The 20,139-nt window shown below is 33.6% G+C and overlaps 2 protein-coding genes across 4 annotated transcripts in view; one reads left to right on the forward strand and one right to left on the reverse strand.

The window, feature by feature from the left end:
* Positions 1-16,102, reverse strand: part of LOC100373611 (uncharacterized) — a 101,644-nt gene extending 85,542 nt beyond the window's left edge. The window contains exons 1-2 of one of the 3 annotated variants that reach the window (XM_085506976.1): positions 15,998-16,102; positions 15,054-15,469 (exon numbers count right to left, since the gene is read on the reverse strand). In XM_085506976.1, coding sequence (XP_085363102.1) covers positions 15,054-15,449 — 396 coding nt within the window. In that variant the 5' untranslated portion in view covers positions 15,450-15,469; positions 15,998-16,102. Of the gene's footprint in view, positions 1-12,527; positions 12,678-15,053; positions 15,470-15,997 lie in introns of those variants that run through there. The other 2 variants (XM_085506975.1, XM_006813966.3) reach the window with 2 other exon arrangements.
* Positions 16,103-16,158: 56 nt separating this feature from the next.
* The window catches only part of LOC102802824 (small ribosomal subunit protein mS29-like), a 45,621-nt gene continuing 41,640 nt past the window's right edge, over positions 16,159-20,139 (forward strand). Inside the window, exons 1-3 of the mRNA XM_085506985.1 lie at positions 16,159-16,349; positions 17,781-17,824; positions 18,684-18,794. Coding sequence (XP_085363111.1) covers positions 16,238-16,349; positions 17,781-17,824; positions 18,684-18,794 — 267 coding nt within the window. The 5' untranslated portion in view covers positions 16,159-16,237. The remainder of the gene's footprint in view (positions 16,350-17,780; positions 17,825-18,683; positions 18,795-20,139) is intronic.

A 20,139-nucleotide genomic window follows, 5' to 3' on the forward strand; every position in this document is an offset into this window, starting at 1 on the left:
CAAGAGAATATATTTTACTATGGTTAGCCTCAAGCAAGCCTTGAAGATATACCATTCAATTGCCTATTGATGGAGGTACAAAGACCAGGCACTCCTCTGTATAACAATCTACTGTGTTCATGCTTAAACTTATATTTTCCCCCAGAAGACTGTCTATTGTTAGTATGCACAACAGAAAAACATTTGTCACTTTGCCAAGATAATTACACAAAGGAAGTAGTATACACATCATGCAACCAGTTTGGGATATGCAGGGTTTATTTATTTAATCCGATTCCAGTAGTATTGAGTCTTAATCATGCATATCCCCCCCCCCCCCCCCCGGCAGACTTCCAAACAGTGAAAAACATCACGGAATACTAAAACTGTTGGATATTACTTCATTGTACTCAAGATTAAGATAAATTCTTTACAACAGGGCTAGTTAGTACTGAAATCAAGATGCTGTCGTTGCCATTGTGACGCAGTGTACTAGTACAATAGTGGGATAGAGAGAGGATGACCTTTGACTTTGCATGTAATCACTCATCGATGTTTGCCATAACATTTCTACAATAATAAACATACGCCCACATACTAAAGGTCTGGTGTCACGGGATACCCAACCACAATAACAAGTTATTTTCTCATTTAGGTTCTGGTATATCTATCAAACAGCTCAATTTAAGATAAAGTATGTGACCTAAGTTTCCTGATGGTTAGCCATATTGACCATGTTAGTTCCAGATACAGAGTACGAGGCAAGACACAATTGCTAATGAGAGATCGGTTCATTTTAGTTCAAAATACAAATTAATGTTAGGAAAAGAAAATGCCCACAGCTCAGTGAATTAACCGTATTTGGGATTTGCAAAAAGCCACAAATAAACAGTTCTGCACACACTTGTAAATACCATAAATATAGAATTTCAGAATTCCCAATTTTGTATTAGATAGTTGTACACCCGAGATAATGCAATTACTCAAATAAAATTAATCCTATGTGTCTGGTAATCCTACATACCTTTATTTTGGGAGAAATCAAAAAGTTAATTTCATATGAATGATCCCAAAACAAATGAGCTAAGGTCTTTCCCCCAATGTTGTAATTTTGTATTTCATTGATTTCCTTATACACAACTGCATAACTACCAGGGTACCTTCAAGTTATAGAAAGCAAATAAAGCAAAACTAACTTCAAATGTGCTATTTTGTATCTGTTCAAGCAATAGCCCACTGGAAAAAGTAGAAAAAATAAAACCCAGACTTCCTGCCTAGAATTTTTTTTTTAGATTGTTACCAGAAATACCAATTTATTTGTTGGTCTGAATACCAAAATATGAAAACCATTAGAAGGTGACTATAAATTCACCTTTTATACATATAGCCATGAAACTTATGGAACCTAAATACTGTAAACCATAAGATTTTCAACATTCATAAAGAAAAATTGCCGCAAAATTTATCGATACTTTGTGTCGCAGGACTCCAGAGAAATGTTCACTGTTATCAAATTTCATGATTTTCACAGACTCACGAAATAAGCAAATATTTATCTCCCAAGAAGATGAAGCAGCTTACAGTACAGCTTATCTCCTCTTAATCCTTAAAATGCAAATTTTTCTAATTTCTTTTTCTGTAAATTCAGGACCAAATATGGAAAATACTATTGTTGCTGCTTCATTTTGAAAAAAATTGACACAAGTTGGCCTTGGTGTTCAAAAAGTTAATAACAGGCGAAATGAAGAGTCTACTTTTTATATACAGAATAATAGACAGATTATAAATGACTCCCAATAGATTACAAACTAAGAGGCAATTCTTGAAGATAAGGCCTGAAATTAGTCTACACAATGCTGTGTACTGGGGTAGAGAAGTCAATGTATGACCACTACTCCAATATAGAAACCAGGCATTTGGAAAGCAGTGACCCAGCAGCAACAGCATAGGTCAAACACTCCTCAATAGGCAATCACACAAAAACGAATTTACCAAAGGACAATAAAGTCTGATAATGTGCTATAATATAATGGAATATTAATTATTAGTTCATTTCATGCGATAAAGACTGAAGTAACATAATAACAATACTGTATTGTACTGATGACATGAGAACAATTAAACAGTATCTGAGTATGAAGTCATTGTTGCCTGGTCAATGAATCAGACTAACATTTCCTTCGAGACTTATTGAAATACCATGAATACTGATAAATACGACACGATATGATGAAATGTTCACTACTGCTTAACAATTTAATATTAATTTGATAATTTATTTATATTTATCAATTAGTACCCTTCAAATGAAGATGGGGAGTCAAGATGAACTCTAAATTTTATCGACAAAGATTTAAGGGCTGAAAGTACGGGTTCCCTTTAATCTACAATGATTTGGAAAAACAATTATGTTTTATATAATTTGATCATATTTTTCTATTGTTAAAAAGAAATCTCTCTTTCATGAAACATACAATGCAGGTTAAATCCACAACTCACTTCCCTCCCCCACTAGTGGCAGAAAATAAACATTACACAAGTTATAGGAATGCGAAAGCTAGCGTCCAACTTACAAAAAAAGCGCAATGACCGTATCCCAGCGAGACACGCATAATATGAAACAAACAGGTGATTTACGATCCAATCTCCCTTGCAGAACAATTATGTTCGTAGCTGTGATGTACTTTGTTCTTGTTGAAAGTCCAAAAATGCCTAATGTTTTCCTGAGTTGTCAACTTTAAATCCATTAGTCATTCCACTCCTGTTGTAAATTATTGACTAGTATCGTTATTACAGTCTAGCTATTAGTTTCCATGGCGATATATATTATACAACTGGAGTGATTTCATGCACTGACACTGTATTTTGAATCAAGTCACCCCTTCCATTAATGGCAGAATTACTCACAGCACTCCAAACATGTATGAACACTTCACAAAAACAAAGTGGTTTTGGTGTTTATTAACATACATATAACCTTTATATTATCGCATAGAACACGAAATTACATGTACGTGTCACATAGCGATGAGGTTATTGAAAAGATTGATCACAGTCACAAATTAATGATATATGCGACTGCTACAGCACATTTGCTATATCTTTGATTCTGAGTGGAAAGCAATCAGGTTCCCAATGCAATCAATTTCATTATTTGTAGAGCGAGACACGTTATGATTTAATGGCTAGATCTCAAATCTGATTTTTTTTTTCTTCTTCTTCTGACTAGTTTCTAATCTCTTGTGTTATTTCCCTGCTCATGAGTTTTTACTCGTATGGCTCAAAACTACTGACTATTATGATTTATAAACAATTTTGGGCTGAACAAATACAGAATATTTGGAATCTATAAGTATATATATCACTGAAATAATACCCTGTTTGCCTGTAAATTATTGTCCCAGTAATAAGCATCCAGTCACGTAACGCCCACTCCTGAATTTACAGATATACAGACTACAATTACATTCATATTAGTATGCAAAATGGATTCTTCTTCTACCTAACACAACGTTTCAAATTGCCAAGAATAGAATAAAATAGAATAGAATAGAATAGAATAGAATAGAATAGAATAGAATAGAATAAAATAAAATAAAATAAAATAGAATAAAATAGAATAGAACAGAATAGAAGTATAATAAATATCAATGAAGTATTTGACACTCCATACAAATACATTCCTAACTCAAATCTCAGTGAAAATCAATTCTAGCTAAACTACTTGTAAGCTGTACAGAATTGCAGTCAGAATAAAGCAAACTACCACTACCACTACCCCTACCCCAACCCCAACCCTGGTCTATAATTGTACGCTGTACTTACCTTACCGTTGTGCGTGTATAAATATTACTGGTCTGCTGTCAAACCAGTCAAAACGACAACACACACAATTTATCAGTGTAAGACCACATAAGCCAACCACCATGACAGCAAATAATACTCCACTGACTGAATGCACCAACCTAAAGAGGTTCGATTTACACGACCAGCCAGTTCGACTCCAATGATTTCATAAGCATTTGCAGGGTCAATGAACTTCAAACTGATTGGACCAATGAACAATGCACTGAATGAGTAAACACTTACCATATTTTTTTCTATAGCAGTAAAAGTACAACCCCTGAATCAAGTAATGCCTCTAAAAGTCACAATAACCCAAATTCTGATCCCACAAGCACACGACGATGGGGAGCCCTACATGTACAGTGTACTATCCTGGTTTTTAAAGTAACAGGGTTTTACTGGTGCTGCTGATGAAATGTGCTTACTGCAGAATTAATAGACAAACTATGGTAGTGTTGTTGGCAGGAGTCCATAAAAAACATTAAACAATTGAATCAGGTTTCACTCGGCAAAAAACAGGAAAAGGGATCACACAAAGCCACAAAACAACAAAAGCAATAGGTCAAGATACAATTTTGTATTTCACAAAGTTTTTCACTTCATTAATATGATAACAAATAATAGGATGTATACATTAACTTCGTTAACTCTTTAAAAAACTAAATACAACTTTTTACCACCTTTCACAATAAATTAAAACTATTTTTTTTCTAATATCTTCTCTTTCTTTCTTATTTCATTATTATTTTTATACTTTGTTATACTTTTTTAACTTTTACTGTACTGATAGAAATACTGTATTTTTAAAGATGCAATAAATATTATTATTATTATATATATATCAAGGCCAAAGAGAAATCATACTGGAGGTTTGGTCAATGCTCAACTGTCAACCATCTAAAACACACACACACTCAACGTTGGGTCAATAACTCCACTTGAAGTAAAAGTCAATATAGGATGATATATGTCAACAAGCAAGTAAAAGAAATATTAGAGATCACAAAATCATCCTGGTTATTAATAATTGTGAAATATTTGTGACATCAAGCCTTATATTAATCACTCAGTAACTAAAATTAGGACAACTGTTTGTTTGTTTGTACCTGTAACACAAAGAGCTTAGACACACACACTGTTACCTTACTTTTTTTACCCTGTCACATCTGATCACCATTAATAAATTTACATTGAATTTAAAGACTAAATTTAGCAACATTTATGTAAATGAAGTCAGTTTAAAAAAATTTTGAAAGCAACAAATGTCATAGGAAGGTACAACTTGCCTGAAAATATGGAATATACCAATACATGAACAAATTACTCACTTTTGTTTGTTGTTTGCAGACTACTGACAAAAATAGGAATACAGACAGAAAAATTTTCACCCAGGAAATTAGACATCAGATATTTCCATGCCTATTCCCTGTTGGCTGCACTGATCAACTGAAGGCAAGAATTCTACAAATGGTTGTTTGTTCGTGGGTTGTTATCTCCACATATGTGAGTGGGATGGTTTGTTTATCATTCTATAAATACCCCGGCTGCTTTCTGGGTAATATGATAAGTATGATAATTGAATTTGGCAAAAGGATAAAAACAAAAAATAGATTTCAACACAAAAATTATTTTTGCAAAAATTGATGTCAGTCGTTAATACCATTTCTCTGAGTGTAATACCCTTCTCAAACGCTATTTTCAGGCAAACTGTCCTCTTTCAAAGATTGACAATTTAATATGAAAAATCAATAATCTGAATATAAACATGTCTGAGAATTAAGAGACATAGCACACATCTGTTATTGCACAATAACACTGACACAATGCAAAAAGAGATTATATTCAAATTCTGACATATGACGTGACACTGAATACAAAGACCTACATTTGTTGCTCAGTGTTTCTGTATATAACATGTGTAAATTATATTGATTATGCTAGCAGATATTTTATTATTTTCTTCAAACTGGTTTATAAAGATAATAGAATTAATTTGAGACTCTCTAAATAATAATATTGGAAACAGCTGCCTTAAATATGTAATTCCTGGGCAGGTCAAGCATGAAAGCAAACAGGTGTTCGAGCAGGATACAATGCTCAAGTGAAAAATAAAAACGGTACAAATCATAAGAAATTCATACGCGATAGTTATGTAAATTACCAGCAATTTAAGTCAAGAGAGAAAATGAGGATTGCGTGATTGAAATTTAAAACTAGTCAATTCTAATTAACTAAAGTAAAACCACAAACTATCTTGATTTCTCATTCTAAGACATAAAATAAACCAGACTTGTTAGCATCAGATGCGATTACCACTGCAGTTATGTTGTAACAGAGAAATGGCTGATTAAAGAGTAACCTTTGACCATCAATATATTATCTCAAAAACCAAGCCAGGTGACACCTTATTCAAAGGTCACAGTAAAGCACAAGCAGATGATAAATTACTATTTACGGATAATCCCCCATTGAGACATTGTAACAATGGTTATTTATAAAATTTAAAGCTAAACTACATCAATTAATTATAAGTTATTACATGGAACTGTAAGTGCGTTTTTACAGCCACAAAAACCGTACTTCATTTATATGGTGATTAACACAACAAACCCTAAATTAATTTTCAATGTAGGGCAAATTACACAAAACAGGGATTTTTATTTCCAACTCTCTGAATGGCAAAGTCAACTTTTGAATTTTTTTTAATTCAAACCTATATAATTGTTACCATAGTAATGTCAGAATGTTAATCAAGACCTGTTGTAAATGAAAAATCGTGTCATTTTGGGCCAAAATTTACCAAGACTAAAAAAAAAACTAAAAACGTGAAGAATGATGGATCAAAATTTTGTTAGCAAACATAATATAGCAATCAAAAGGATTAATATAAAAATAAAACAATGCATTGGGAGGATAATAATGGCTTATCACATTTCAGAATAAAATATATTAACCCATTGAGCGCCATTGTCCACTTTTGCCACTACTGTAAAGTGGTTAATTATTCACTGAGTTTTAGCTTTGCTTATTTCACGTACTGGAAAATGAGCTAAATTAAAACCAAGTGAATATGTAAAATTGAGTATAGAACACATTATCTACATGATAAAACCGTGATTTTAAAACACACTGAATATGCCTGAAATGGTAAATCAGTGAAATTTAAACCCAATGAAAATTAGTCATTTTACAGTATCATTCTGTATTTTCTACAGTCTGCTCCTACCCACATAATGTGTTGATAAAAATTGACAAATTTTTTGATTGAAAACTCTATTAAAGCAACAACTGAAATTGACTGTATAGTCCAAAATGATGATAAAATTTAATGACAAGTTTACGAAACAAAAAAATATTTGAGCTGAATTTTTAGTGGGAAAATATTATGTCAGACTATCAAACAGAAAATATATACAGTTAATATTAATAATATTATTAGCTTTGGAAAAAAATAATTTGGCCAAAACAAAAACAGAAAAAAAAAGTGCACTTGCTTTTATACAAATTAATATTAAAGAGATTTCTTTGTCTGGGAAAGTACACAATGAAATTCTCAGCAGCACAATGTCCGGCCACAGTCCGGGGTATGAAGCAAGCTGTGTAGCAAGCTACAAATTACACCCCAGATTTACGGATAACGTAATCTTTCTATTTAATGAACAGCTGAGCTTCTATTCACACTTATCAACTTCTCAAATTAACTGAGGGTACTTATTAATGGGTTCAATAATATGAAATCTATTATTCTATTTGTCAACTCATTTAATCCTAATCTGATCCCTTGATGCCCATATGGCACCCACTTCTAATTATGATGCTAGTCTGTCCACCATGAATTACAAAGCACATCCTTAAACTCTGAGATGAAATGTACTTAAATAGTTCTCAAGACCCTTCCCACTTGCCCAGCTTGTTTTAATTGCCAGGGAGATTTCTTTACCATGAGTACAAATGTGTGCTAACCACAGGCAGGTCATGTAAGGTCAATCTGGCCTGCAAGTATCATTGGGTGGAGCTACTTATGCACCTAATTGTAAAAAGAAACTTAATCAGGTGAAAACTTTCATTACTACAAAACGCAGGTCTCCATAAACTGGGTAATCAGCTACCTTATTGATCTGATTGATTACTGTAAGCCCTCTGGATTTCGTTCAAAGGAAATAAACCTGACATTTTTGTTCATGGCTTTTATAAGGAAAGCCACAGAAGAGCTAAGCAGCTCTTTAAATCGACATGATATGCTGCTGGGTAGTATTCACAGTACAAACAATATCTTGTTTGTGTTTGAGATTACAAAAGATCTAGCCATTTATCTAGTGTTAATAATCCAAGACCATTATTATTTATACTAAGCATGCACATGCAAGATGTACAAGATTCATCTGTTTATGGGGAGGAGCCTCATTTACCAGCATGTTTTATGAAAGAATACAAGTGTAGCTATGTAAATAATAACAACATCAGAAGTATTTAACACCAAAGTCTCTCACTGTGTATGTATATTCGCTGAGTACATAAGTGAAAGTGAAAATAATAATACATGTGATATTATTCAAATAAATTTACCATTTTAGTTTTTTGGAAGCACATGCCTAACAGATGCATACACAGACATGAAATTGTACTCTGGATCATTGAGATATTACTTATTTCGTCAATAGACACACAATTGTCATAAACGTTAGCACATACTAATTATTAGAACAAAATATGGGATATAAATTATTTGTTTCTACCTAAATTTTCAGCGGGAATAGATTCTAGCAAAATGAAAGTAGAGTAGAAAAAAAAAGGAAATGAATGGTCCAGTTTTAATAATTTGACAATTGTGGATAGTGACACGTACTCTGACCCTGCTAGACAATGCGGTACACATAAATTATCCATTCCCTGTCAAGTACAATTTGTATAGATTTTTACCCACATTGTTATGCCCAGAGATACGTTTGTGAAAAGTGATTCAAAGCTGATAATGGCAGTAAAAAGTTAGTAACTTTTATTTGGAATTTGATCTCCCAATATACATCACATCAATCAACTGTCTTTTTTTCAGAGATTTTTCAAAACCTCACCATCACAGACACCACTTAGACTTACGCGTGTCATAATTTCATGATTTACTACCTTCAGGTCAAATCAAAAAAAATTGTTGGTTTCTATATAACATACTTTTGAAAAAAAGATTCAGTATGGGGATTTTATTTTTATTTTCATAAATATTGATTCTTTTCATGGCATCTCATTTTTTTCTTGAATATATCAGAATTGTTTTGAATATTATAAACCAAATATAAAGTTGTTTACATTAAAAGTTTTGAATGTCAATAAAATATTAGTCAAGGCCCGGCACAGTTTTGTGACGTTTTTTTCAAATATGGCCAAAAAGCTGAGGGTAAGATAATAAAAAACTAGATAATCACTGTAGATAATAGTACTGTAGTACTAAGTTCGCAGTTATTTGGACTTCTTCTTATTTATGTACTTCAAGTAAATCTAAATAGGGTTAGGAATTTCAATATTCAGGTGGAATTACAAGACTCAGCAACTACTGTTTGAATATCACTGCAGGAAACATGGTGATGCAACATCGTGCAGGTATAGCTGGATATGTCAATATACTTTATTTGCAAACGGCCTAGCCCTAACCCTAAATTCTAAATCACAACTGTAAACCGTTAATTCTTATATTACTGAAACAGTCTTCGGAAATTGAAAATGTTGTTTCTTTAAAAAGACAGCTACACATAAATATACCTATCACCATTATTTTCAACATTAATTTAATAATAATTTTATCGGTTTGATTTCATATAATTTCAAAGCACATAGAATATCAACAACAAAAATTCAAATTCTAATTTTTTTTTCTGAGCTAAATAAAAAATAAAATAAGATGCACAGATTGTTATGAAATTTATAAAATTCATTATTTTTTAGTAATATTTGCAAAAATAAAGATAATACAGTCAATCATTTATAATTTGTATTGGGGTGGAGGGTGTGGAGGGGTGGGGTGTCAACCTACACTTGAAAAAACTAACAATTGGTAGAGGCAGCGCCACCCACGAACCATGCATCACAATACACCACCGTTATGGTAACTGTACTTATTAATATTCATGCCCAGTCTATGGCAGGGAGCAGAATTCTAGGCCATCAATAAAGTTCTATGAAATAAACACGCTATCACATTTCACTATTTTCCCCAGCCTTTATCACCTTTGTTCCATTTCTAATTATTATATTGCAGTATTGAAATAATCACCCTTTTCTCTCATGGGGTAATCTCTGAGGCACTTGTATTTAAATTACTACGATGCACATGCACGTGTGCGTGTGTTTAAATATTTTAAATTTCCTGAAGTATAAGTGGCTCTTTTGTTCCCATTAGTGTGTGAATTCTATACGAGTTGATACTGCTATACACGAACACCGCATCAAAACAAAAATGTAATCACAAGGGGGGAAAATTCCTAGACAATGAAGTAAAAGCCTTGACATTTTAAAAATAGTTTTTGACAGTGGCGAGCATATACTTTTTTTTTTTAGTAAACAAAGCTGTATACATATCAAGTAGATATTCTTTACCGGGTCGTAAATGAAATGAAGTTCTCCAAACTATACACACATAAGAACAGTATAAAAGCTTTCATTTTGATGAAATGATGGTTTCAGATTTCTCAACTATTGTTAATATGCAATAATGGTTATAAAATACAAATTAAGCCATCTGCCAGCAGTGTGCCCCGATATGCAAGTCATACATAAATCACGAGTGTAACACGGCTACCTAAAAACATATGCATTCACCATATACACAACTGATTGCATGTATAAATATTTAACAAGGTACAGTTTGTGATTAGTGAGACTACATTTTTTTTTTTTTGATCTTCATTCAAACAGACATACCTCTAATAATATGATGAAATACAAGCAAGGAAATGGAATCATTCCCAGGAAACTGTCTTATCCCTTTTAACAGACAGCATGATGGTAAAAAAAAAAAAAATGCTGCACCAGACACAATTTTGCTACGACGCTCAAGTAGCTGATAATTGTATTTTATAATAGGTTGTCTGTAAATGTACACTCATGGCGTATTACTATTGACGTCATAATGTAATTGCAGTGGTTCTCATGAAGAACTTCAATAAAAAAAAATACTATTTCAGTGTAATTGATGCCTACAGATAAAATACTTTACAACGGTTTTCATTTCATGCATGTCAGTTTTCTGACCATAATCACTGGCAATAACAATTTTATTTTAGCTGCATTACAATCATGTTTTAAAACCTAGAATTATTTTAAAATCTTGATATGATATAAACTACCATAACTTTTATAATTTCATTGCATTTATTTTTTTTTTGACTCAACAACATGTGCCTGATAAAATAAAACTACTAAAAAATATTGATAAATCCCAAACCGATGACGTTGACATTGGCGATGTCTGAATTAAATTAAATAGTTGAAAAACTGAAAAGATTAAATACAAAATCCTGCTCGTTAAATTCAAACAGATATAATGGTTTTATAGCCAAGATGATTTCCAATAAAACCAACTCCAAAGCCCGAAAGGTAATCCCTTCTTCAGATTGACCATAAACTTTAGTTAGGAAGCATTTTAGGTCAAGGTCAAAAGCTAATAAAATCTGTCCATACTGATGTCAAGTTAATAGATCCCATAGAGACTAAATTGCCAACCATACATGCTTAATTACAAATTAAACCCACAAATTATACTGGTCAATTAACTGGAAGCCTAACAATGGCAAGCAATCCAGCATGTCTACATCTGGTATCTTGGGGGTTAGGCTTTAGAAATTATATTTCCAATATATCAGCCCCCATCTCTCCTTCTTGCACACCTCAGATAATTATTTACACAAAATACAGCAATTTAGCTATCAGTGGAGGTACCAGCATGTAATGAAAATTCATTTAGATGAACAATCTTACACATGTCTCTATAAAATTTATGACAACCATCTACCATGCTGTAGGGGTCTTTTTCAGTATTTTAATCTCGTAAATAAAATATTATTACTAATCTGATAAATTCATGGCATTATAGCTAGACAATTTCAGAGATGTCACAAAAATACTACCACATAAAATAATAAAATTCTGGTGGAAATACAAAAAAGGGAGTGCATGAGATAAAAAAAAATTCACCAGATGTTCAACCTTGAACCATACATTTGAACATTGGATTTTGTCAATAAAAAATCTTAATATGTATTACTGGTGCTGGCAATCTGCTGCCATTTCCATCTAAATGAACAGGCAAGCTAGGCATGTACTCGCTATGTAATACCGCTCTCACACAGCCATAGTCTTAAAAATTTGTCTGTTGGTAGAAACAGAGTGCTACACACACAAACATACACAACACACACATACATGATAACAATTCAATATACAGGTTCAAATACACAGACAATATCATAATGAAATAAGCCTTGAATGGAATATTAAAGTATCAGACAGTGTACAGTGAAGGCAGAGTGCACGTCATCAACAGATTATGCCAGAATCTTCTCAGCCATGTGACTTTTCACAGGCACAATGTAGTGAAATACAAACGACTGCGTCATCAATCTCCTACAACTCACATTCGATATCAATTCTACTAAATTGCCTTTCGAGCATAAAATAAAGAGTGAGCGATTGTTAAAAACTGTTAAACTTACGTAAGTATTGGTACCAGCGAGGTGCAGATGTCGGGTGGAAAATATTCAGCGTCTACAGGAAATACGCTGGACATGTCATATGCATATGGCATTTTATGCTGATCACTTAGCATAGAGTTGGGTCATGTGAACCAAGCTCTTGGCGGGTAACTATAGCCAATCACCTCTGTGACCTCAAACTGAAAGCTGGCGATTACCACTCAGCTATATTGACAAAGGTATACATTGTAAAATGGGGAAGTCAAAACCTTAGGAATATTTCAAGCAGCCACTGAAGTTGATGACGCAAACATTTACAATGATGAATGCGGCCTGAATTCAAATGACTGCTTGCATGGCCTCTCCTGAGGGGCTTCAATTCTATTACTGCTGACCTAGTTCAGCTGAAAATGTTTATACTAAGAGGCAATAATTATGTAAACTACTCTTTGAAATCATTAATTGAAACATGTACATACGATATTTATTATAGAACAAGAGCTATACAGGCTCTCAATCTAGTGAAATATGAGAAAACTGTCAATAATTGGTAATTATTCATCAACATGCTCCACTACACAGAAGTACGCTGATCAATTGTATTTCAACACTGACTCTATTTTATCAACAGAAGATAATGGATTATATACTATTGTGGACAAATATTTCAAACTAACAGTTATATTACACAAACAGAATTGATTGTCGTGTTTTGATTAGGTGCTTGTAGTGAATGAGGCAGTAGAACAAGAATGGGATTGGCCTCTTAAACATCATACATTAACATCAGATGAGTAATTGGCTGACCTGGGGCAATCCAGTAGGTTTACACTGAACAACAAAAGCAATTAGATGGAAAATGATGAAATTACAACATTCATTTAAAAATACCTCACTTGGGACACTATCACCGAGATGGCAAGATGATAATAGCAAGGATACTTTTAATAAACTGATGTCACTTTTGAAAAGCTCAGGGGAATGCAGCGATTCACGGATCTGTTGTCAAAATGGATGACTGACTAATCAGGAGACTCTGAGATAATGGTAACATGACAACTTCAATTAATTAGATACCTTGATGCAATCCTTCTTGTGGTCTGACACAAAGACCTTAATATTTATTGACTTTGCCTAACATTGAGGTAAACAAACATCTGATATTCTATGATGACTTCAATCTAGAATACAGATGCACTGATTCTTAATGAAATCTCTGGAGTATTAACTACATGAAATGGATTTACGAGATGTTAGTACTTATTTTATGAAGACTGAATTCTGAAATTCAATCAAATTTATTCTATTAAATTGTAATTTAATGTTATTAAAATAAGACTTGAATTTTCATGCATCGATTAAAATATCAACTGATTTATTTTCCACCCATTTTTGGGCATGATCAGTGATAGAAAAAATATATACCGTAACGCCCTTACTGATCTATATTGAAGAGATAAGATCATGGGAGTGACACCTTTTGAAAATGGCCCTTTCAAAAGAAAACACACCTATTCCAACATGGTAAAACAGAAAGGTATTGATTTCATTGATTTGGCTCAACTGCTTTTGAAAAATGTGACATTCAACACAATGCTATGAGAAGGAATATTCAATAAAGGGGGCCTCTACCACCAACTTTCTCACAACAAAGCCAAGCCTGCTTTTGCTAGTGTTTATTTAATGCAGAGAATGTGTGGATAAACAAATTAGATAATTATAGACTCTTTCCATAGTCAGTTATAGGAAAAAACAGCAAGCATTTACAGTAGTCAAAAGTAGCGTAAGGTTGACTATGTCCAAGGAGATGAACAGCTATAGAAGCTTTGACAAAAAAAATGTGTAACTGGCTTCAGTGTGAAAAATTTAATCTACATATTATATCAAGAGCAAATATTTTGTAAAGTAATGCTCTGATAGTAAACTTTAGTGTATACTAGTACACCTATTCATTCCATGAAGACATGCGATACAAAGTTTCACAAACACAAAAGTCCACAAAGCTTAAGCATGTAAATGAATAGTATGTTATGCAAGGGCCAATACCACATATTGTCCCTTAATGAATACATATACGAGGACAACACACTTTAGGGCTGGCCCAGACAGGAAGCGCCATAATAGCTTTAAAATACGACATGTTATTCATGAATAAGAAAACTAGGTAAACTGATGTACAAACTCAACTAGCTACCTTTTAAGCCCCCGTTGGTTTACCATGACAAGCAGTGCAACACATTGCATTAGCTTTTATATTATTCACTGTGACCTCCAAGAGGGCATGTTTAAATGAATAATACAAAACCACAGTAAATATAATAACTATCAACAGAAGCATGTTTTTAACAACCTCCAGATAAGGATGGCAGATTTTCACAATAAATTACACTGACTTGAGAATGCGCACAATGTGCAAACTGCTTGTAAATTATTATTTGAAATTAAATATCGAGTAGAGAAAAATCACAGACCATACTTTATTTATTTACATGGAATTATAGCAACTACAGCCATGAAGCTAAAAATAAATACAGCAAAATGACTCACCCGTCTGCGCACTGTTTTAACAGTGCTGTTGTCAACAGCTTCCACGGCCTCCTCATTCCCACCACAATCTCCGGACTTGGCAGTGACTGGCGGCTTTATAGTAATTTTAATAGACGGACGACTGGCTTTACTAGCTGGACTTTCTTTCAGTGATTTCTTAGCTGTGGGTCGCATTGTTTTCAGTTTGAGCTTTACTTGACCCTCCACAATGTTCGTCTCATGGACGCTGAATTCACGCACCTCTTTATCATTATCCATTGCAGAAAAATTATCATTCTTCCCCAATTTATCCACGTCTGCCGGCCTGACAGAAATTCCTTCGAAACTGCTATTTTTGGCTTCCATTGTGCCCCCATCCATCGAATGCCCATTAAACAAAGGCAGGCTTTGTTCCATTATATCAAGCCCAAACGCTCCTGCCGATAAATAAAAACATCTCAGTGTAGGTACAAATTTGCAAAAAATACGGTACACCACAGGAAGTGTAATGATTTGCCACCGTAGAACAGCGTTGGCAGACGGGCATCACTTAGCACAGTGACATCTAGCTAGTCATCATGGTATGCTAGGCAATGTATATGTAGCGCAGACATGCAACCAACATTACCATCGGGCAGGTCGAAAAACAACAAATTTAGTACTATTTCGGCACAAATACAATGATGAGTAATTTTATACGATTGCCAGAGAATTGCAGTTTCTATTAAATATTGCTGTGTCTGTGTAAAATCGTCAAAAACTGCGAAAACAATGATTTAAACTGCAATAATACCGCGCTCTGAACAGCGCTCGCATACTGCATGCAGTGACAACTTCACAACTCTATGTACATCGAGTCCGGGCTGCAAAAATTGTTACCAGCATCGAAGGAAAGACTGGTGGCCCACCCGCAAAAAATTGGATGTAGTCGAAAGCTGATATTTTCCTGAATCTGTAATATTTACCTTGTACACTGAGCTCGCTTAGGTATTTTTCACAGGGTCGATGAAGGCGGGAAAATCGCACAAAAAGATGATAGGATTGAATCAAAATACGCCATCATAGCGTTCAACAAAAATGGCGACCTCTATAAGCGACACCTTATTTGCATACGAAATGGCCGCTATAAGAACTGATTTTTACTTTATATCTTGTAATCTCCACCAGCAAATGAGAAAAGTGAAGAGGGTATACACTAAACAGCGATGAAAGAATTCTTAACGAAAAATCAACCCGCTTTTTTTCAGGTATTTCCCATGCCACTTAGCGCTAAATTCAAAATGGCTGCGCCCATGTTGATAGCGGTCGGCGGGCGAGGTGAGATGAAAATGCGTTTTACGTGTCTTTTATACGTATTCCATGATCTGGGTGTATATAGTAAATTGTGTTTATTGTAGTCAAATACTGGAAGCCAGATACAGACATATCACTGAACAATAACGGCCGACTGCCTGTTCTGAGGTTGCGAACACGTTGTTTATTATACCATGTGTTCACACTGATATTGTTTACTTTAATTAAAGACTGAAGAGGCGTGCTAATTGGCATATTATTTTAGTTAGATTGCGTAATTCACACCTTGTCCCGTTATTTTGTTTACCGACCTCAGGAGATTCACACGGTGATTTTCTTTATACTTTTGCATGTCATGGAGACCCCTGAACATAGGGGTATATGATCGATACACAGAATTTCAGATTTAAAAACAAAAACAAAACACAAAAGGACAACAATATCTGCATTTCAGCGAAGAAAGTATTCAAACCATATCTATACAATTTGCTCGGTAACATCCTGAAATGTTAAGACAGCGTCAGTACATATATTTTGTTTAATTTGCTGGCATAATCCACATCCATGCATAATCTAAGAAAGATAGTATGTGTTTGCAAAAGAATGAAAATCCTATTAATTAAAGTCATGCTCTGAATAAGGCATGTTATATTGCACATAACTCATTCCTTTCTTCATTCTAAGCTAAAGTGGGAGGTTTCGCATTACATACTTTTGGGACCCGCCCACAAATTGACACTATGCATACCTTAGGCATAATTATGTAATCACCATAACCAGCCACATTGGTAATGTTAGCACTAAGGGTTTCCCCAAAAGTGTTGGCACCTCAGTTAACCTAATAAGCAGTGTTAGCCATATTAATCATGTCATGTACAAAAGTTGATACATTGATAAGACAACACATCCAACTATATTAGGCATGTTAGTACTAAACCAAGCTACATGTTGACACTTTGGCTAACTTCAGCAGAACTAGCACCAAAGCCATAGCAGTGTATAGGGGTAATCTTGTTACACTGTTCAGGGGAGTCTCAACAACTATCCCAAAGTACCATTTTCTGAGAGTGTCGATCTTTGTTTTCATCATCATGGTTGCCAGGCGATGAAAATGCCTGGATGTCCCACCCCAACGATATTGACAGGGATTCAAATAAAGGACCATAAGCTCCATGTTTTGCTCAGTTTTATCACAGTCCCTCTATCATATATATGGTTTTATCATATGAAAACAGACCCAGACATTCAAACAAAAAATAATTTCTAAGCAATCTGCATCTAAGCTATAAAATCATATGACCAGGTACCCGGGTATATTAAATACCATTTTTCATAAGTTACTCTTAACAGGAATTAACATCGTCAATAAACTATTTGTTGGGATTATAATTTGATAATTATAAATATTCAGAAATTTTATTGAATTAAAGCATTCTTGTTTATTCTTGTTGGTAGTGGGTTTTTCAGAGACCAAGTTACAGCTTACAAGATGGGCCAAGGTAAACCATTTTTTTTTTCTTGTTTTTATTTTTCGAAATACAAATAAAAAAGGAGTGCAATTGAGATTGTCTATATTTTTCGGTAAATTGTGTCTCTATGCAGTACTTACTGTAAACGACTTTATTTTTGGGAGAGACACATTTTCAGGAATTTTGCAAGTTGTCGCACAAATATTTGAGACTAGATTCCCAAAGTTATCAAGTGATAAGTATTTATATGATGTATTGTTTGTTCATTTCAGATAAACCAAATTTATGATGAAATGCATATTATTTATTTCATAAATTCAATATGGCAGTTATAAATCATAGTAGTCATTGTTTAGGTGGATTAGTACAGTAGATGTGAGCGTTTTATGGAACGGAGGGTGGTACTAGCCTAGCAAATCCAATTGCCTTGTTTGGATTTTCATGAGCCTGATCTCAAATGGAAGTACCCGGTAGTTATTTGAGTTATTTAATATATTTTGTAAATATAAACATGCATTTGTGCCTCTCACTGTACTGACTTTTAGTGGAACAGTATAAACATATACTGTAGAATACTTCAAGTTTATTTTCACTTGGAATTTATTTTCGCTATTTTCGCTGAAGGGATGATTCCATGAAAATAAAATCCAGCGAATATACATTTTTTCCTATATTTCACATTAAACTCGTCAAAAATCAGTGAAAATAAATTCCATACAAAACGCCCAAAAAACCTTTTCAGCGAAAATTAATTCCAGCGAAAATAAAGTATTCCACAGTACTTGTGTAATTTACATGATATATGGGGTTACCCTCACTAAAGTCACAGGAGTAATATTGCCATGAAAATTCAAGTGTGATTGAGATATTTTTTGTTACTTGCATCCAGGCTTGTACATTTTGTATGAAAATACATACAAGTACACAGTTTAGCAACAAGGAAGCTGCAGTGCCTGAAAGTAATGTAAGGGCAGTATTCCGAACCAATGAAACTAACCCTGTAAGTATTCGAATCTTTGTATCATCTGATACTGTCAGCACAACAAACCCATTCCTTTGATTTTTAGCTCCGCTGTCGACAAAGTTGACACAGCAGAGCTGTTCATATTACTGATTGTCCGTCGTCGGCGGCGGCGTCCGTCGTCGTCAACTTTACAATTTCAACTTCTTCTTCGAAACCGCAAGTCAGAATTTTTTCAAATTTGATATGCAAGTACCTTGGATGGTTCTTTCTCAGATTTGTTCATTTCATGTCAAAATCTCAAATTCTCTAATTTTGAAGAATATATTTTCGTTAAAAAATGATATTTTCAACTTCTTGTTAAAAACGGCAATTCTGATTGCTTTGATATTACATATATAGGTACTACATGTGGACCTCTCTCAGATTTGTTCATTTCATGATGATATCTTTAATTCTCTAATTTTGGTGAATATTTTTGTCATTTTTGGTAAAAAGTGATATTTTCGACTTCTTGTTAAAAACAGCAAGTCCAATTGCTTTGATATTACTTATATAGGTATTACATGTGGACCTCTCTCAGATTGTTCTTTTCGTGATGATATCTTTAATTCTCTAATTTTGGTGAATATTTTTGTCATTTTTCATGAAAAGTGATATTTTCGACTTCTCGTTAAAAACCACAAGTCCGATTGCTTTGATATTACATATATAGTTTCTACATGTGGATCTCTCTCAGATTTGTTCATTTTGTATTGATATCTTTAATTCTCTAATTTTGGTGAATATTTCTGTCATTTTTGGTATAAAGTGATATTTTCGACTTCTTGTTAAAAACCACAAGTCCAATTGCTTTGATATTACATATATAGGTACTACATGTGGACCTCTCTCAGTTTTGTTTATTTCATGGTGATATCTTCAATTCTCCAATTTTGCTTAATATTTTTGTCATTTTTGGTAAAAAGTGATATTTTCGACTTCTTGTTGAAAACCGCAAGTTTGATTGTTTTTATATTACATATATAGGTACTACATGTGGACCTCTTTCAGACTTGTTAATTTCGTGGTGATATCTTCAATTATCTAATTTTGATGATTATTTTTGTCATTTTTGGTGAAAAGTGATATTTTTGAATTCTTGTTGAAAAAAGCAAGTCCCATTGCTTTGATACTATACATATTGTTCATTTTATAATGATATCTTCTGTTCTTTAATTGAAATGTGCATTGCTAACAGCGGAGCTATCTCAGCCGACTGGCTGCTTGTTATGAATATTTATAAATTTTACAATTCATACTGAAACAAGGGGTTTCCTTTGCTGATGAAATAACATAGGAACATTTTCAAATGACGTCATTGTTCACTGTGCTCGATGATTGG

The sequence above is a fragment of the Saccoglossus kowalevskii genome, chromosome 13 (genome assembly GCF_978046115.1).
Source record: "Saccoglossus kowalevskii chromosome 13, keSacKowa6.1, whole genome shotgun sequence".
In the NCBI taxonomy this organism is placed as follows: Eukaryota; Metazoa; Hemichordata; class Enteropneusta; family Harrimaniidae; genus Saccoglossus; species Saccoglossus kowalevskii.